This window comes from Mytilus edulis, chromosome 3, assembly GCF_963676685.1.
Source record: "Mytilus edulis chromosome 3, xbMytEdul2.2, whole genome shotgun sequence".
Classification (NCBI taxonomy): domain Eukaryota; kingdom Metazoa; phylum Mollusca; class Bivalvia; order Mytilida; family Mytilidae; genus Mytilus; species Mytilus edulis.
In genome coordinates this window covers 77066433-77086429 of record NC_092346.1, presented here as the reverse complement: position 1 = coordinate 77086429, position 19997 = coordinate 77066433, and the positions used below count along the sequence as shown (strand labels likewise).

The 19997-nt window shown below is 32.1% G+C and overlaps 1 protein-coding gene across 1 annotated transcript in view; it reads left to right on the top strand.

Annotated features, from left to right (window-relative positions):
* Positions 1–19997, top strand: part of LOC139517457 (DNA polymerase delta subunit 3-like) — a 28215-nt gene that overhangs the window by 6709 nt on the left and 1509 nt on the right. Inside the window, exons 3-13 of the mRNA XM_071308539.1 lie at positions 129–234; positions 937–1044; positions 1976–2049; positions 2382–2478; positions 3342–3596; positions 4034–4085; positions 4677–4785; positions 5827–5879; positions 6369–6434; positions 18892–19095; positions 19397–19494. Of these exons, the coding sequence (XP_071164640.1) occupies positions 129–234; positions 937–1044; positions 1976–2049; positions 2382–2478; positions 3342–3596; positions 4034–4085; positions 4677–4785; positions 5827–5879; positions 6369–6434; positions 18892–19095; positions 19397–19494 (1222 nt within the window). The remainder of the gene's footprint in view (positions 1–128; positions 235–936; positions 1045–1975; positions 2050–2381; positions 2479–3341; positions 3597–4033; positions 4086–4676; positions 4786–5826; positions 5880–6368; positions 6435–18891; positions 19096–19396; positions 19495–19997) is intronic.

Genomic DNA, 19997 nt, shown 5'->3' with positions numbered 1-19997 from the left:
AGTTTTATACTTTCATGACTTTTTATTAACCTCTCATTTGATAAATATTTTATGATTGTTATATATTTAATAAAGAGAGGCAAGCCTGTGTTTATGAACATAACAAATCATATGTTTGCTTTTCACAGGATGTTATATTCCTTTGTTCAACATCAGAGAAACAACAAAGACAATGATCATCTATTTGTGACATATTTTGTTGCTGGCCTGTCACATCCTGTTGTCGGAGTTAAGGTAAGTAATATCAGATTGACAGCATATAACTAGTATATTAGTACATGAATTATTCACCTCACATAATACCAATGTGTCCCTTTTTTGGGGGGTTGAGGGGTCAGTATGAATTTCCTATCATTCAGACTGAAGCTGATATTTTTCATTCTGTGAACTTATCATTGGAATGTATGATGCTGTTAAGCTTTAGAAGGGTCATATTCATAGCTATTATGAACATAAACAACATAGCTGCTGCAAATAGTTATCAAAGGTACCAGGATTATAATTTAATACGCCAGACGCTCGTTTCGTCTACATAAGACCCATCAGTGACGCTCAGATCAAAATAATTATAAAGCCAAACAAAAACAAAGTTGAAGAGCATTGAGCAAAGGAAGAATTATCTTAAAATTTCATTTTATCAGTTATTGTTTGAAGACTTTAAGTTTTTACATTTCACGATGTTGCTATTCAATTTAGTATTTGGATTTAATAAGGAAACATTTCTTCTTGCTGGTAATGTATCTCATTATGGAGCAAATTTTTTTTCTGGATTACTTTTCATAATTACCTATACTCTTTATATCAACAAAGTCATGAAAGCTTGAAAGTTAAGATACTAACTAAAAATGTGTATACATATTGCTTAATGAAATAAAAAAAATGTATAGCCTTATAGTAGTTTCAGACTTCAACTTTAACAAATAGTATTGATTTCAGACAGTAAAATGTATGGTTGTTCCTGAGGAAAATATAGAGGCATTTAAATCCACATTATCTGTGGTTACAAGTTCACATATCTACAGTGTCGGCAGATCCAAGGTCAAGGTAAATACTTAAACCTTCTACTGATAATTTTCAGTTACGACTGGTTTCCTTGTCAATATGAATTTTATTTAGGAGATACCTACTGATACAAATAAGTGTTTAAAAGTGATAAAAGTTACTTGGTATGATACAATGTAGAGGATAAATTTTTGGAGAAATTGTTTTTAGGATACCATACTGGTTTTAACTGAAGACTAAACAAGACAGTGTCCTTAGTACACGGATTCCCCACTTGCACTATCATTTTCTATGTTTAGTGGACAGTGGGGTAAAAACTCTAATTTGACATTAAAATTAGACAGATCATATCATAGGGAACATGTATACTAAGTTTCAAGTTGATTGGACTTCAACTTCATCAAAAGCTACCATGACCAAAAACTTTAACCTGAAGTGAGACGAACGGACGGACGGACGGAAAAACAGACGGATGGAGGCACAGACCAGAAAACATAATGCCCCTCTACTATTGTAGTTGGGGCATAGAAATTGGTATTTGTTGCATGTCTCTGAATATGTTGAATTAAGGAGTTAGATCAAAGAATTGTCAGCTAAGGAGGGTTTTTTTGTGAATCTGTTTGATTTAAATTCACCTCATAAAAGTGTCAAAACTGAAAGTCAGACAAACGAATGTTTCAAGCCTGTGTTTTTATGCCCCACATATGATAGAAGAGGGGCATTATTTTTTCTGGTCTGTAGGTTCTTTTGTCTGTCTGTCCCACTTCAGGTTAAAGTTTTTGGTCAAGATAGTTTTTGATGAAGTTGAATACACATGTTCCCTATGATATGATTTTTCTAATTTTAATGCCAAATAAAAGTTTTGACCCTAATTTCACTGTCCAATTAACATAGAAAATGATAGTGTGAGTGGGGCATCCTTGTACTTTGGACACATTCTTGTTTTAGGATGATTTTGATATCTATCTTTCAGGATGATAACAAATTATACCTAGCTGACTATGATTCTATACATAAAGATAGTACAACAAATACAGACATATTCAAGTAAGTACATAGTAATATCAATCTCATATGAACATAAAAAAATACTATAAGTTAGAATTTTCTAATAGACGAAAAACAGTTATGATTTAGCATGGAATAATAATACATATTGTTTTACTACCATTCTGTATTAAAAAAAAAAGTTTTGGGGAATGATTTTAACAAGTTTGATGAATGCATGGGATTTTTTAAAGAGAAATGTTTTCGATTCTGCAGAAGTAATACAGTTATATGATGCATGTCTTCATAGTTATCACGTTGTAATGATTAATAATGTGTTTTGTTGTGAACTTTATATTATGATAGTTGGTAAAATTTAATTTATATTTCAGATTTAGCTCAATAAAATATCCTAAAGCAAAACTTAGATCAGACACAGAAGTTGAATCACAGAAAAGGTACAAAACTGAACCTACCACAACAAAACAGGTACTGTTTAAATGTGTGTTTGAAAATTTGTGTGGTTATATTTAAGGAGTGAATAAATGAAAACATGCAGTCCAATAGCTTATCTTGTCACATTTTAGTAGCATATTTTACCCTTCTATCTGCCTTCCTACAACAAAAAGATGTCCTTAATTCATTTATCAATTCATTATTTAGTTTTTTCTTGCATGTTAGATATATCACTTATCCTGAGATAAAGGTGTGTGGATTTGAACAAATTTAATTCAAAGAAGGCAGCATACATAGTAAGATTGTCCAAAGTTTTAAAATAAGTTATGTATAGCTTATGGTTCTTGTCAATGTGTCAAAAGTTGCAATAGAGAGGTGAAAGGTACCAAAGGGATATTCATCGAAAAACAAACTGACCATGCCATGGTGAAAATGAAAAGCAATCAAAAGACAAAAATAGTATAAAACAAAACATAATATAGAAAACTAAAGACTAAACAACACAAACCCAATTAATTTGACACTTTCATTATTTAATCTGAAAATCTTATTTTTGTTGAAATTTAATTCATTGAAATCCTAAATCTTCCAATTTTTATGCTTGATACTGGAAGCATCTTTACAACATCACACTGTTTAAGTGAATCTCAATTTCTATCAGAAACATAAAATACATGAAAGGTTGACATGGGCCACCTGACCTCTGTTTCATAGTCATAGTTTTGATGATTTTAACTATAACAGTATGAAAAAACTAATGAAGCATTCAACCAATGATTTTCAAATAGTATGTTGTTACCGATGACAATATTGAGGTCAAGTTCAATATTGCATGAGTATTTCCACTGTTGTGTGGTATTGACAAAGGATGGTATAAATGCTTTTCATAATTACAGGTTAATGGTTCTTCAAAACAGAATGGAGAAAATGGCCATGCCTCTCAAAAACCAAAACAGAATGGAGAAAACAGTAATGTCTCTCAGAAACCTGCAGCTAAACCTCAGAAAAAAGGAGGAATTGCCGGAATGTTTGCTAATCAAGCAAAAAAGATGTCACCAGAGAAAGATACAAAGAATAAAACAAAGTCACCTGAGAAGGATACAAAGGAGGTGAAAGAAGAAGACTCCAAAGACAGTAAAAAGAATGCAAAGGTATTTGAATAACTGTACCTTTTTTTCAGAGAAAAGTGAGTGGATCTTAATCAGCTTGAAATTTTAGCTCACTTTGTCTAAAAGGTGAGCTATTGCTATACTTTGACACCTGTTTTCATACAAATTTAACATTTCATCTTTTAAACCACTTAACCAGTCAAAAATGATGTATTGGAAGTCTTCTATAAACAATCCACACCTGGTTTTGGACAGGTTAAAAACATGGCTCCAAGAGACAACCTTTACTACTGATTGACAAATTTTCTAAATTCTTCTATGAAATGTTTAAAACTTAAAAGGGTATTGATGATTGGAAAACCTAATATACCTTTAAAAGAAACATATGGAAATCATAGTATTTTCTGGAACAGCCCTTAGATGTCTATGGTTAATAAGTTTTGTCCTTTACTATTGTAAGGTTTTTAATTTTTTTACAGGAATCATCAAACAAAAAAGGAGGAGTCATGGCATTCTTTTCAAAACAGACAGGTATTTATAACATTATAGAAAATATAATAGAAAAATACATAAAAACTTGAAACTGAAAACTTATTAATGATGAAGTGCAGAAAATTCTTAATTTGGTAAACTGCCCTCAAAAAGGAAATGAGTAGGTCATCTTTTTGTTCTGTGAATTAAAATATCCCAAAGTATTGTTAGTCACAGAGGTCCACAGGACATTAGTCTATCTTATATATATGAAATAATTAACAATAAGGCTTTATGTATTTGTATTATACTATCAAGCAGGCATATAATTGGATCTTATATATATGAAATAATTAACAATAAGGCTTTATGTATTTGTATTAGACTATCAAGCAGGCATATAATTGGAATAAAAATATCTTATCTTATATATAAAAATAAAAAGAGAACCCCTATTGAACATGTATAAGATATTTTTTTTAAATATGACATTCATTTCCTAGTTATATTTCAGATATTTCAGCTTATACCCTTTCAGATTTAAATCTTCATACAAATATATACAGGTTAGCTATATTTTTTTGACTGAAAACAAGCTAACAGTATACAGTTAGATACATATATCTATTATTCCAACAATGTATCTTGCAGCAAAAGCAGATGAGAAGCCACCAGAGCCAGTAAAGAAGGATAAGATTGTGAAATCAGAGCCAGAAGTTAAACAAGAAACAATGAAGAAGGAACCCTCACCAGTTAAAAGGTCTGTAGTAAGAACACTTCAGGGTATGGCTGGGTAGAAGGCTCACAAACTGTTTAATGAGGCCACATTCTTTATGTCCAAGTTCAGGAGCCTGTAGTTCTATGGTTGTTGTTTGTTCATGTCTGCCATACTTTTTTCATAAATTGTTTTGTTTTGAATTAGTTATCTCAATTGTATTGTTCATTTTTTTTCATGTCTGGGCCTTTTATAGATGACTTTATGTATAAGGTATTATTTTTGTTTCATAAATTTGATTTCATCCACTTCATTGGCAATGACACAACATCTCCTTGCTTTTTTATAACATACATTTACACAGATGTAACAAAAATATTGTAGTATCAGGGTTTTTCAGAGTTGGAAGGAGACAATCACAAACAATAACTGGTGACCTGGCATGGTCATTTCATGAACCATACATGGAATTGTTTTCTTTCTGCTCTGAATAATTTTTTGAAAAATAATGATTTTCTGAGAAAGAATGGACACATAGAGATGCATCATACAACTCTGTGTTTTTGAGATAAATTCTCACCAAATTATCATTATAAACTGGGATTTATTTATTTTTTAAACTCTATGTGAGTAACCACAAATGGTTTCAAATAAAAATTGACCCTAAATACTCAATTGAATATAAAACAAAAAGTCAATCGTAAGTTACTCTAGAACTGAAGACTGTAAAATTTTATATTATAAGATATTGGTGCATTAATATACTCATACAATAAGATTTTCATTAGAAATGCTATGTAGAATTATCATTTCCATGCCATAATAATTGAAAGATGTTAAATATCTGATATTGTTAGCCTTTCCTGAAAAGTAATATGTATATAATACTACACAATCATAAATCCTGTAACTACCTTTTCAACACATCCACACTTTAATTGAATCCATGAAAAGAGACAGTTTGATAACACCCTAATTTGGTCACTATTTCTAGTTTAAATTTTAAATCAGTATTTGATGGCTAATATATATCATAAGAAGATGTATACATGTATATATATAAGTATAGTATTGTATATTTTGTAGGAAAGTTTCTGACAAAGGGAAAGGTAAAAGATCAAAATCTGGACAAGACTCTGGTAAGATATATCAAAGTTGATATTTAGTTTTTAGGTATGAACCCAGAACTCTAGGTCTATACTTCCTGGTCCCTGGTTAATTTATGTCAGGACCTGCAAAAACATTTGAAAAGTAGTCAATAATAATAATGCAATTTTTGTTTATGATGAATTTCTAATGTTTTTAACAAGTGAATAATCCAAATTGCATGAAGTAATTGAGATCCTCTCCCCTCATGACAAACTGGAATTTTTATGTTCAAATGTCAGGTTTAAAAAGGGATATTTATTGAGATGTTTTAGTGATTGACCATAATTATAAGATTAAATTTGCATTAGCAAGTATTTCAGGTTTCAAATTGATGTAGAAAGTTCTCATAATAGACCTTGAATTTTAAATACCCTATTGCATAAGCATTCATGCACTTTAAATTTAAACAGAAAATTAGATTTATGATGAAATAATCAAAGCTTAATGAAATATATACTGTAATTTTGCTTAATTATTAGATGATGATAGTCAAAAGAAAAGAAGAAGAATAAAAGCTGTGTTAATAGACAGTAGTAGTGAAGAAGGTATATTAAACCTTGTTTATTTTATCCTGTTTATTTAAAACTGCAGGTGTACCACATTTAAAAACATCCTGATCATAATCAAATATTATCTCTTTTCAGATAGTTGCATGTAATTATACAGTCATAATTCACAACAGCATGGTGTATTGCACAATAGCAAAAAATAGCCATTTTAGAATCTAAAGCATCCTGAGTAATATTTCCAAAAGCGTACACCAAAAAGTTGTGATTGGTTTAGAATGTTCTAAACAATGGAAATTCAGCAAATGACGTAACATTATTTTCATTTTGGTGTACTACAGTTATTCTGTGTTAGAAACCTATTGTGTGTCAAATATTTAATAACAATGCAAATTCAGACCCGTAACAAGCTTGAATATTGGGTCCATTTTTGTCCCAACTGTTCAGGGTTGGACCTATGCAGTTGTATCCGCTCAGCATAGCAATTTATCTTTTGAATTGTTTTCAGTTTTTATGGCCCAGCAACAAAGTTGTCGGTGCCATATAGTTTTACCCTTGTCCGTCATTCCGCAACAAACCATTATACAGACTTTTTTAAAGTAATTGCTTTAATGCTGTGGCGTATGGCCATCTTTATGACCCAGATCAGAAACTCTGTATATATTAAGCCAATTTAGCAGATTCCTGGTGTGATTATTAAACACCGATTTATGTTTTCTAATGTAATACTCAGCTTGATTATATTGAAAAACATCTGTGGATTTGAAAAGTTTCAACATATGCTCTTGTATATGTATATTTGTTTTTGAGGGGACAAACGTTTTTTTTATCATAGAAGATAGAAGTCTGAGTCAAAAAAGTGCATTTTTATACCCGCGCGAGATATTATAACAAAATATTGAATCATTTCAGATGTAGGTTTAATATCAAAAATTGACTGAATTATCTTCTACGGTTTGATGTTGTTCAGTTTGTGTTTCTTTCTGGTAGAGGTCAAGTTGCTCTTGTATATTCATACAATCATTGTTCATTCATAAATTTATCGTTAATAAATCACTATGCACGTTACAGTAATGCATATCGGTGACAAATGTCAATATAACCCTAATGATTACCTGTAATCTAAAAATAGACAAACTGAACTGATCACCCTTGTTTTTAGCTCACCTGGCCCAAAGGGCCAAGTGAGCTTTTCTCATCACTTGGCGTCCGGCGTCCGTCGTCGTCCAGCGTTAGCTTTTACAAAAATCTTCTCTGAAACTACTGGGCCAAATCAAACCAAACTTGGCCACAATCATTATTGGGGTATCTAGTTTAAAAAAATGTGTGGCGTGACCCGGTCAACCAACCAAGATGGCCGCCACGGCTAAAAATATTTTTCAGGTCAAGATCTATTTGCCCTGAAATTTTCAGATGAATCGGTCAATCGGTTGTTGGGTTGCTGCCCCTGAATTGGTAATTTTGAGGAAATTTTGCTGTTTTTGGTTATTATCTTGAATATTATTATAGATAGAGATAATGTGTAAACAGCAATAATGTTTAGCAAAGTAAGATCTACAAATAAGTCAACATGACCAAAATGGTCAGTTGACCCGTTTAGGAGTTATTGCCCTTTATAGTCAATTTTTAACCATTTTTCGTAAATTAAAGTAATCTTTTACAAAAATCTTCTCCTCTGAAACTACTGGGCCAAATTAATCCAAACTTGGCCACAATCATCTTTGGGGTATCTAGTTTAAAAAATGTGTGGCGTGACCTGGTCAACCAACCAAGCTGGCCGCCACGGCTAAAAATAGAACAAAGGGGTAAAATGCAGTTTTTGGCTTATAACTCAAAAACCAAAGCATTTTGAGGAAATCTGACATGGGATAAAAATGTTTATCAGGTCAAGATCTATCTGCCCTGAAATTTTCAGATGAATCGGTCAATCGGTTGTTTGGTTGCTGCCCCTGAATTGGTAATTTTGAGGAAATTTTGCTGTTTTTGGTTATTATCTTGAATATTATCATAGATAGAGATAAACTGTAAACAGCAATAATGTTCAGCAAAGTCAGATCTACAAATAAGTCAACATGACCAAAATGGTCAGTTGACCCGTTTAGGAGTTATTGCCCTTTATAGTCAATTTTTAACCATTTTTCGTAAATTAAAGTAATCTTTTACAAAAATCTTCTTCTCTGAAACTACTGGGCCAAATTAATCCAAACTTGGCCACAATCATCTTTGGGGTATCTTGTTTAAAAAATGTGTGGCGTGACCTGGTCAACCAACCAAGCTGGCCGCCACGGCTAAAAATAGAACAAAGCGGTAAAATGCAGTTTTTGGCTTATAACTCAAAAACCAAAGCATTTTGAGGAAATCTGACATGGGATAAAAATGTTTATCAGGTCAAGATCTATCTGCCCTGAAATTTTCAGATGAATCGGTCAATCGGTTGTTTGGTTGCTGCCCCTGAATTGGTAATTTTGAGGAAATTTTGCTGTTTTTGGTTATTATCTTGAATATTATTATAGATAGAGATATAATGTTCAGCAAAGTCAGATCTACAAATAAGTCAACATGACCAAAATGGTCAGTTGACCCGTTTAGGAGTTATTGCCCTTTATAGTCAATTTTTAACCATTTTTCGTAAATTAAAGTAATCTTTTACAAAAATCTTCTTCTCTGAAACTACTGGGCCAAATTAATCCAAACTTGGCCACAATCATCTTTGGGGTATCTTGTTTAAAAAATGTGTGGCGTGACCTGGTCAACCAACCAAGCTGGCCGCCACGGCTAAAAATAGAACAAAGCGGTAAAATGCAGTTTTTGGCTTATAACTCAAAAACCAAAGCATTTTGAGGAAATCTGACATGGGATAAAAATGTTTATCAGGTCAAGATCTATCTGCCCTGAAATTTTCAGATGAATCGGTCAATCGGTTGTTTGGTTGCTGCCCCTGAATTGGTAATTTTGAGGAAATTTTGCTGTTTTTGGTTATTATCTTGAATATTATTATAGATAGAGATAAACTGTAAACAGCAATAATGTTCAGCAAAGTCAGATCTACAAATAAGTCAACATGACCAAAATGGTCAGTTGACCCGTTTAGGAGTTATTGCCCTTTATAGTCAATTTTTAACCATTTTTCGTAAATTAAAGTAATCTTTTACAAAAATCTTCTTCTCTGAAACTACTGGGCCAAATTAATCCAAACTTGGCCACAATCATCTTTGGGGTATCTTGTTTAAAAAATGTGTGGCGTGACCTGGTCAACCAACCAAGCTGGCCGCCACGGCTAAAAATAGAACAAAGCGGTAAAATGCAGTTTTTGGCTTATAACTCAAAAACCAAAGCATTTTGAGGAAATCTGACATGGGATAAAAATGTTTATCAGGTCAAGATCTATCTGCCCTGAAATTTTCAGATGAATCGGTCAATCGGTTGTTTGGTTGCTGCCCCTGAATTGGTAATTTTGAGGAAATTTTGCTGTTTTTGGTTATTATCTTGAATATTATTATAGATAGAGATAAACTGTAAACAGCAATAATGTTCAGCAAAGTAAGATCTACAAATAAGTCAACATGACCAAAATGGTCAGTTGACCCGTTTAGGAGTTATTGCCCTTTATAGTCAATTTTTAACCATTTTTCGTAAATTAAAGTAATCTTTTACAAAAATCTTCTTCTCTGAAACTACTGGGCCAAATTAATCCAAACTTGGCCACATTCATCTTTGGGGTATCTAGTTTAAAAAATGTGTGGCGTGACCTGGTCAACCAACCAAGATGGCCGCCACCGCTAAAAATAGAACATAGGGGTAAAATGCAGTTTTTGGCTTATAACTCAAAAACCAAAGCATTTTGAGGAAATCTGACATGGGGTAAAATTGTTTATCAGGTCAAGATCTATCTGCCCTGAAATTTTCAGATGAATCGGTCAATCGGTTGTTGGGTTGCTGCCCCTGAATTGGTAATTTTGAGGAAATTTTGCTGTTTTTGGTTATTATCTTGAATATTATTATAGATAGAGATAAATTGTAAACAGCAATAATGTTCAGCAAAGTAAGATCTACAAATAAGTCAACATGACCAAAATGGTCAGTTAACCCCTTTAGGAGTTATTGCCCTTTATAGTCAATCTTTAACCATTTTTCATAAATCTAAGTAATCTTTTACAAAATCTCCACTGAAACTACTAGGCCACAATCATCTTTGGGGTATCTAGTTTGAAAAATGTGTCCGATGACCTGGCCATTCAACCAAGATGGCCGCCACGGCTAAAAATAGAACATAGGGGTAAAATGCAGTTTTTGGAAAGTTTGCTATAGCTTGCTATTGCTACTTTCCATAGCCATCGGCCTCAAACTTATGGTGACAGATTATCGCCATTTATTCTGATCCGAGATAATTTAGTACTAGTACTAGTGTTTGAATTCTGATTCTTGGAAGGTTCTTTTAAAATTTTGAGTAACTTCTCATTTGACTGAAAAGATTACAGCTTTAATAAAAAAGAATTGAATGTTCACCGACGATTCAGATGAATTTAACTTCATTTTGAAAATGAGTATCTCAAACACTACTTCGCGGATCTGCCATACGCTGAAGAGAAAATCAAAAGAAATCTACGCCAGATTGCGTCAGTTTCATTCATGAAAATTTCATGAAAATTTCATGAAAATTTCATGAATGAACATTTTTCGCTCTACTTTTACCTGTTTACTATGTACGTACGTAAATGTGGTAAAAGCCCGAGAGTATCGAAAAAATCGGGAATGTGACCAAGCCGTCGGATAATTGACAAGTGATAATGGTTTGTTATAACAAAACACAGGTGATAGAATATAAAATACTCGATAATTATATGTCTAATGTCTCAGTAATAGACGAGTACAGGTAAATACGGTACCGGCTTTCATTAAAAAAAAAAAATAGTTTTAAAATACATTGTGTTTGTATAAACATCGATCGAAAGGTTTTGATGCCAAAAATCATTTGAAAACTTTTAATTCCGTTATTTAAATACATTCCAATGTGGATATAAGAGCCTTCGCTCGTTCAGCATGCTCAAGTGGATCAAACTGACAGCAGAAAAAACATTGACCAAACGTCAATTCTTCTTCAGTCTTCTTCCAATAATTTACATCATACCACCTCTGGTGTATTATCGCAAATTCGTATCATATAGCATCCATATTAAAAACAACCGAGTCAGCATCTACTTAATCTTAGAATAACCATGGAAGTAATATTGAATTTAAATATTACTTCCATGGAATAACATAGCTCAGGATATGAAGACAAGTGCTGTAGAAATGATTAATCTTCATGAAATTATGATGATGTGTACCCTTTGGCTAAAATGGCTGCATTTTCACCTCAAAATTTATATAGATTACAGACAAACACGTGCATAGTATGCCCTATTTAAATAGAAATGTTATTGCTTTGTCATCCAAACACAGAGGCAATGATTACCATAAAATATCAAACGAATGGCTTACAACAACAAAATTATGAATCTAGCGTATATAAACTTTTTATTCCTGTGGTCATACTGCTGTTGTTATGCTCCCACTGTATTGAGTTTTATCCTTGTTCTTCTGTAAGTATGTACATTCTTCCCTTACTTATAAGTACCTCCGTATATATCCCAAAATTCGTTTCTGTTCTCTTACTTTAGTTTGCCTGAACCAAATTGTATGAAACTGATACGCAATGCTTATAACCACAATTCACAAGTCAAGTTTGAATTTTAGTTGCGTAACTTTTACCATTTTAGCGTTTAATGCTACTTTACAAAAAGAAAAGTTGCTGTAAATTTAAGTTTCTGTTCTCTAAGTATAGTTTGTCTTAACCAAATGTTATGAAACTTATACACAATTCTCATTACCACAAACACTGATCAAGTTTGAATTTTGGTGGATTTATTTTTACTGCTCTAGGGTTGTGCCGTGTTACAAATGAAACCAGATGCTCTGCAGGGCAAAGCTTTATACGACCGCAGAAGTCGAACCCTGAACAGTTGGGACAAGTATGGCCACAACATTCAAGCTTGATACAGCTCTGAATTTGGATTGCGATTAAATTGTTGACATGACATTGTTTTCTGACACAAAACAAATGTCAAGATCTTACAATTCTATTGCGCAATACTGTATAATTAGAATGAATACACAATGTTTATTAACCCATTATTCATATCAAGTAAAATTAAATTTTGGTAGTGTCACATTTACAGTTCTTGAGTTTATAACGTTAATGCTAGCGAGGGCATCATTTGAGACCCATGGACATGTTTCCTATTTTTTTTTTTATAAAAGCCTTTAATATAAATTCACTTTCTTTACAGTTGTATTGATTTAAGTTACTGTAACTGTCTTATTTATAAGTAAGGATGCAGTATTGTTTGCAAAGAACCAATGCTATCCAAAAGAGTTCAAAGAATGAAAATGTATTCATAACTATAGTCCACAATAAAGGTTGTCAATAATGAGAAATGTTTGTACCATATACATGTAGAAAGCTTTAAAAGAAACATGTGGAACAATTCAAACAAAAAAAACTTACGTGTTAATTTACTAAAAACAAATATGAAGGCCCTAAACCAATAGAAAAATACTAATTCACAGGCCCTTGAAGTTGACATGGCATGGGTACTTAAAAAAATTAACAGAGCTTTCTGCATGTATATTTTAGATCTACAGTTTAAGGTTGCAATCATGAGAAAATATCAAAACTTTTTATGATAAACATAAAAAAGTGATTTTTGATAATTACTGACGAGACAATGGTTTAGTTTAAAACATCAAAGCTGTGATGAAATACATATTTGCAATAATACACGTCTATAACCTTTTTGGAATAATACACAGCTACAGTTGCAAACTTTCCAGAGGTGCTATCCAGCACTTTGATTGGCTTATAACTATGAAACCAAAGCATCTAGAGCAAATCTGACAAGAAGTTAAATTGTTAATCAAGTCAATATCTATCTGCCCTGATTTTTTCAGATGAATTGGACAACTGGTTGTAGGGTTGCTGCCCTCCAATTGGTAATTTTTAAAGAAATTTTGCCGTTTTTGGTTATTATCTTGAATACTATTATAGATAGCGATAAACTGTAAACAGCAATAATGTTCAGCAAAGTAAGATCTACAAATAAGTCAACATGACCTAAATCGTCAATTGACCCCTTAAGGAGTTATTGCCCTTTATAGTAAATTTTTAACAATTTTCATTAATTTGGTAAATTTATGTAAATTTTTACCAAATATAGTTCTCTGTTACTAATGGGCAAAGTTCATTATAGATATAATTGTAAGAAGCAAAATCGTTCAGTAAAGTAAGAACTTCAAACACATCACCATCACCAAAATACAATTTTGTCATGAATCCATTTGTGTCCTTTGTTTAATATGCACATAGACCAAGGTGAGCGACACAGGCTCTTTAGAGCCTCTAGTTTTGTTTGCTCAAATAATTTTGTGGAAAGAAACTAACTGGAATAATTACAGCGTCCACTTAACATTGTTCTCAAGAGGAGTTTATGTAGCCAACTGAGTGAGAGAAATATCACGACCTAATTATTCGGGTTAGAAAAAAAAATGTGGTAGAACACAAAGTAATAAGTTTGTTTTCTTCTTTTTCATTATCCCTAAGATTTGTCGGTCTCCTTAATAATGAAATGGACCCGTCCAAATGTGAAAGATGCAAAGTAAAGAGAAGGAGATATTCACAAAAAATAATTTAGAATTATGATTTATCTTGTCTCATAGCTTGAATAAAAAGTTCGACTGATTTGGATATTAAAACCCATAATTCAAAACAAATGATGAAGCTGATATTATATCCTTGTTTTTGCAGTGGACAAGTATACTTTGTGTTTGACATGGGTCTTGTAAAGTCATAGTCAGCCGTTGGGCATTAGAGTAATTTCGGACTAGTAAAGTCGATGTTTTAGCAATTTTAGTTTGAGCTTGGAGATAATTATTTGCAATGTTCCTGAAAGTTGATAATATTAAAGCTCTACTGAGATAGTCAAGTTAGGCATATATTTATCCCGTTATTAATAGGATTATTTCAAACTCCTGTGGTGAAACCACTCAGGCACTTGTTTCTGTCAATGTGGGGTTTACAATCCATACCTGTACGAAAAATCATTACCTGTACGATAAAGAATTTTTTTGTACAGGTATGGATAGTAAACCAGGGCCGTAAATTGCCTCCCCTGGAAGATATTTTTTTTTTAGCCTTTTTTGCCAAAAAAATGATTTTTTCTCCAGGTTTTTTCCCTGTATGCAATGTACCTCCCCAGAATCTACCGCTTGTTAGAATTTTGTTACATTTCAATAATTAAGTGCCTAAAAAAATCACTCGACACTGATCGGGACCGGTTATTATAAATTATATCAACTAAATTGAGGTGTCATGGAACCATGGCTCTTGACATAAAATTCACAGTTTGCTCCTCAGACTGATATTGCGAGACAGCAGGATTTTTATTATGCCTGAGAATGAGACACAGGAAAATCCCATGCTACAAAATTGGCTGGAAATTTTTACATGTGCAAAGGAGTTGGGTACAATTCAGCAATATTCACCAGATGAAAATATCTATCACACCCTGCAATTATGATTAATCCCCTTGTTGGTCAAATTAATAACTGGTGCTATTAAAATAATGCATGATTTTAACCATTTTTTTTATTTTCTGGGTTTTTTTTTTTTTTTTTTTTTGGTCAACTCGCAATAGGAGGCAACTGCCTACATGCCTCCATGTAATTTACGGCCCTGTAAACCCAAGAGTGACAGAAACAAGTGTCTGTGGGTGATACCCCCTTCATGTCTTTTTTGAAATTGCATGACTGTGATGATTGCACATACAAGTATCAGCTTTGTAGCTTAGAAATGATATTTGGGACTTAAATTTAAGAAATAATGCATTAAAAAAAAAAATTTTAGTAAGCTAAAATATATATATTTACTTGTTACATGTTTATGTGGTGTAAGTAAGATTTTTTTTTGATTTTTTTCCATATTTTGTGCCTTATATCTGACTGAGACTACTATAACAGTATAGTAGTCTCAGGTTTTATGAAAAAATCCTAGTCTAAATAATTATGACATCTTGCAAGGTTATTTATTTATTTTCTGGGACAAATTGAGTTGAAATTTTTAACTAGATAAAGAAAGATGTGGTAAGAGTGCCAATTATGAGACAACTCTCCATCCAAGTAACAATTTATAAAGTAAACCAATTTGTAGGTCAAGGCATGACCTTCAACATGGAACTTTGGTTCACTCAGAACAGCAAGCTATAAAGGGCCCCAAAATTACTAAAACCTTTCAAACGCGAAAACAGTCTAATCTATATAAAAACAAAAATGAGAAACACTTGAACTGAATCAATGATAAATTTAAACGAACAAAGAAGTTGAAAATAATGACAATTATAATGCATTTTAAAGAAGAGGAAGCCTGGAAATTATTTCCCAGTTGTATACATTCTTTACCAACTACAGGGGATTTTAAACAACTATTTTTTTCTTCATTGAGTTACTAGTATTATCTTGACTGTTTCCGCACATACACTGTTAGCCTGGTAAACATGTCGCCTCCTTAGGAAATGTAAAACAATTTTTAAATGACATTCTCCTAAATAAGTCTTTTATTGATATATAAAGTTTTAATAACAAAAATTCAAGCTATTCTTAATCCTCAACATAGTTATAATACTCCAATAAGTAGTTTGTATGTATTTAATATACTGGAAAAGATATTTTGAAAATTTTACTTAGCCATGGTATTTTGACCCCCCTGCGGTATATTGAACCCCCAACTATAGACCTTGAATTTCAAAAATTCAAGCTATTCTAACTCCTTAATATAGTTACAATACTCCAGTAAGTAGTTTGTATGTATTTAATATACTGAAAAAGATATTTTGAAAATTTTACTGAGCCATGGTATTTTGACCCCCCTGCGGTATATTGAACCCCATTCTATAGACCTTGATTTAAAAAAATTCAGGCTATTCTAACTCCTTAACATACATTGTAGTTATAATACTCCAATAAGTAGTTTGTATGTATTTAATATACTGGAAAAGATATTTTGAAAATTTTACTCAGCCATGGTATTTTGACCCCCCTGTGGTATATTGAACCCCCTACTATAGACCTTGAATTTCAAAAATTCAAGCTATTCTAAATCCTTAACATAGTTATAATACTCCAATAAGTGATTTGTATGAATTTAATGTACTGGAAAAGATATTTTGAAAATTTTACTTAGCCATGGTATTTTGAACCCCCTGCGGTATATTGAACCCCCTACTATAGACCTTGAATTTCAAAAATTCAAGCTATTCTAACTCCTTAACATAGTTATAATACTCATATAAGTCATGTAAGTAGTTTGTATGTATTTAATATACTGGAAAAGATATTTTGATTATTTTACTTAGCCATGGTATTTTGACCCCCCTGCGGTATATTGAACCCCCTACTATAGACCTTGAATTTCAAAAATTCAAGCAATTTTAACTCCTTAACATAGTTATATTACTCCAATAAGTAGTTTTTTTCATCCTAGATGAATATTAGAACAATTTACATTATTCTAAAGCTTATCATAAATTAAAAAATCATTCATACAAGAAGGGGAGGTACATTTTTCCATGCTTAATTAAAAGAAATATCTTTGCTTGGTATAAGTGCTCTGAAGTCTTTACCAACAAAATGTCATTCAAAATACTTATTGACACATTATAACTAGACCATATGTAGCTTGAATGTTTTAATTATTTGTAATTATAACATATGTATATATATATATATACATATAAGGGTAGTTTTGATTTTCCATGGTAAAAAAAGGGGGAGGGGGTCAAAATACCATGGCAAAGTAAAATTTTAAAAATATCTTTTCCAGCAAGTTAAATACATACAAACTACTTATTGGTGAGTTCTTACTACATAAAAGAGTTAGAATTGCCAGATTTTTGGAAATTAAAGGCCTAGAGTAGGGGGTTCAGTATACCACAGGGGGGTCAAAATACCATGGCAAAGTAAAATTTTCAAAATATCTTAACTACTTATTTGTGTATTCTAACTACATAAAAGAGTTCGAATTGCCAGAATTTCTGAAATTAAAGGCCACAAGGTGATTATACAGACTTTTTAAAATAAAGTGATTATACAGACTTTTTAAAATATTCTTCTTACTAGTCAAAATACCTGTAAGGTGTATGCATGTGGATGAAAAATTTAAGTCACAATAATATTAACTTGGCAGCAATTGCTTTAACAGCCTTAACGGCTTTGATTTCTAAACGCCTTCAGGTATTGGGCTAATTTTTGGTACGTGAGTTAACCATGATGAGTTTCAGGTCAAGTTTAAGTTTTCTTCCACTGCACTTCTTTTTGCTGAAATTTCGGGCTTTAGACTTTGATAAATGGTTGAAAATCACAGTTGAATGAACTTTTTTTCTAAATACCTTCAGGTATTGGGCTGATTTTTGGTATGTGAGTTAACCATGACGAGTTCCAGATCAAGTTTTGTTTTGCTCCGCTAATTTTTGCAGAAATTATGGGCTTTGGACTTCTATAATTGTAGAAAATCAAAGTTATACAGACTTATTTTCTAAACGCCTTCAGATATAGGGCTGATTTTTGGTATGTCAGTTAACCATGATCAATTTCAGATAAAGTCAAAGTTAAGTTCCACTCTGCTGATTTTTGCCGAAATTAAGGGTTTAAGATTTAAGACTTTGAAAATTGTTTAAAATCACAGTTATACAGACTTTTTTTCTATACACCTTCATATTTGAGCTAATTTTTGATATGTGAGACAACCATCATGTTTGTGTCCACATGTGTTGTTGAAATTGCAGATTTTTCAACTTTTGAGATGGGACCATTCGTGTTGTTCCAACATCTAGTTTCATACTGGACCTTTTGTTATAACATATTAGTTTACCTCATTCATAATTAGAATACTGTAAATTCAGAAATTATTGCGTTCATTTATTATTGCGATTTTGTCATTTTAGATTAAGTGTGATTTTAATTATTACGATTTTGAGAAGAGTCATGCTTAATTCAGTTAAGATATTACAAAATGCGAGTTTTAATTATTGCGTTTACAACTCTGTCGCATTATTCGCAATAATAAAAACCTCGCAATAATTTCTGAATTTACAGTACATGAAAAGTGGTGGTCCGAGGGATTTGACCACCAAAATTTGCAAAGGACCGACACAAATTTAGTATTTTTAAATAGAAACAGTAGTGAGGACCACCGGTTTTTCTTCAGGGACCACCAGATGTATAAGATTTTGAGAACTCTGTTATAAAGGCTGTGTGCTGACCTGTTCTTGTTCATTTAGTCTTAATGTATAACTGTCTCATTGCCAATTATACCATATTTCCCAATTTTTATATCTATCTAAAATATAATATACATGTATGTAAGTTAATAAAATATTTGCTGATAATAAACTTTATATGATTACAGAAATGGATTATGAAAGTCCTATACCTAGTCCTGTTAGAGAACCATCACCTGCTCCAGAGTCCCCTGTTCCTAAGGAAGTGGAGAAAGAAAGTCCTGAAAAACATTCACCAGAAAAAACAACTTACACAAATAATGGAGAGAAAAAGAGGAAAAGGAGGAGGAAATTAGTACCTAAAACCTTCATGGATGATGAAGGATATATGGGTAAATAAAACAAGACATAGATCTTTAGTAGAACTGCAATGTTAAACAATAATTGATTTATTGAAAATCTTTGCTTGTATGACACGGGATGAATATATGCTTTGTCCGGAAAAATTTAATGAAGAATTCTACCACGAAAGTTATCTTAAGATTTCTTAGATCCATTTTGTATCTGTTAGACAACTGATTGCCAATTCTCACCTGGCAAATTTTTAGAAACTTGATTAAGATTAATTAAGAAAATAACCATGTACCAGGTATGCATTATCCACACATACAGATCATATTTATTTTTTAACAGTGACAGAAAAGGTTTGGGAAGACGTATCAACAGATGCATCAGAGACAGAGCAACCACCTCCTAAGAAACCTCAAGAAAAAATAACGAAGTCACCACAGGTAGTAATAAGATACTCAAGGGAAATAACAAGTTTACTTTAATTATTTAAATGGTTGTAATCAAAAATCTAAATTACTGGCAAGAACAGGAAAATAATGAACAAAACAACTAATCAACCAGAATTATGATAGACTTTGAACTAAGTTTTGTTCATGGGATAACAATATGCTAAACCAGGTTTAAGGCACCAAACCACCAACTTATTTAACAGTTGTATTAGATATAACTTTCGGGAATATAAAAAAAAACAAAGTATTAACCCTTTCAACGCTATACACGGCATATGCCGCGATGACGTACGCTGTTCGCCACTGCTATTCGCGGCATATGCCGCGATGAAAAAGGATTTTTCATTAGGACTCTTAAACCATTCGGTTTTCATTCGGGTTCTCTCTAATTTTTCCTCGTTTGAATCTAGGATATGCAAGGTCTCATTTGCGCTTGAAATCCCGACAATTTTTATAGTATAATCATGCAGTAGAAGGAAAATAAAAACAAATAT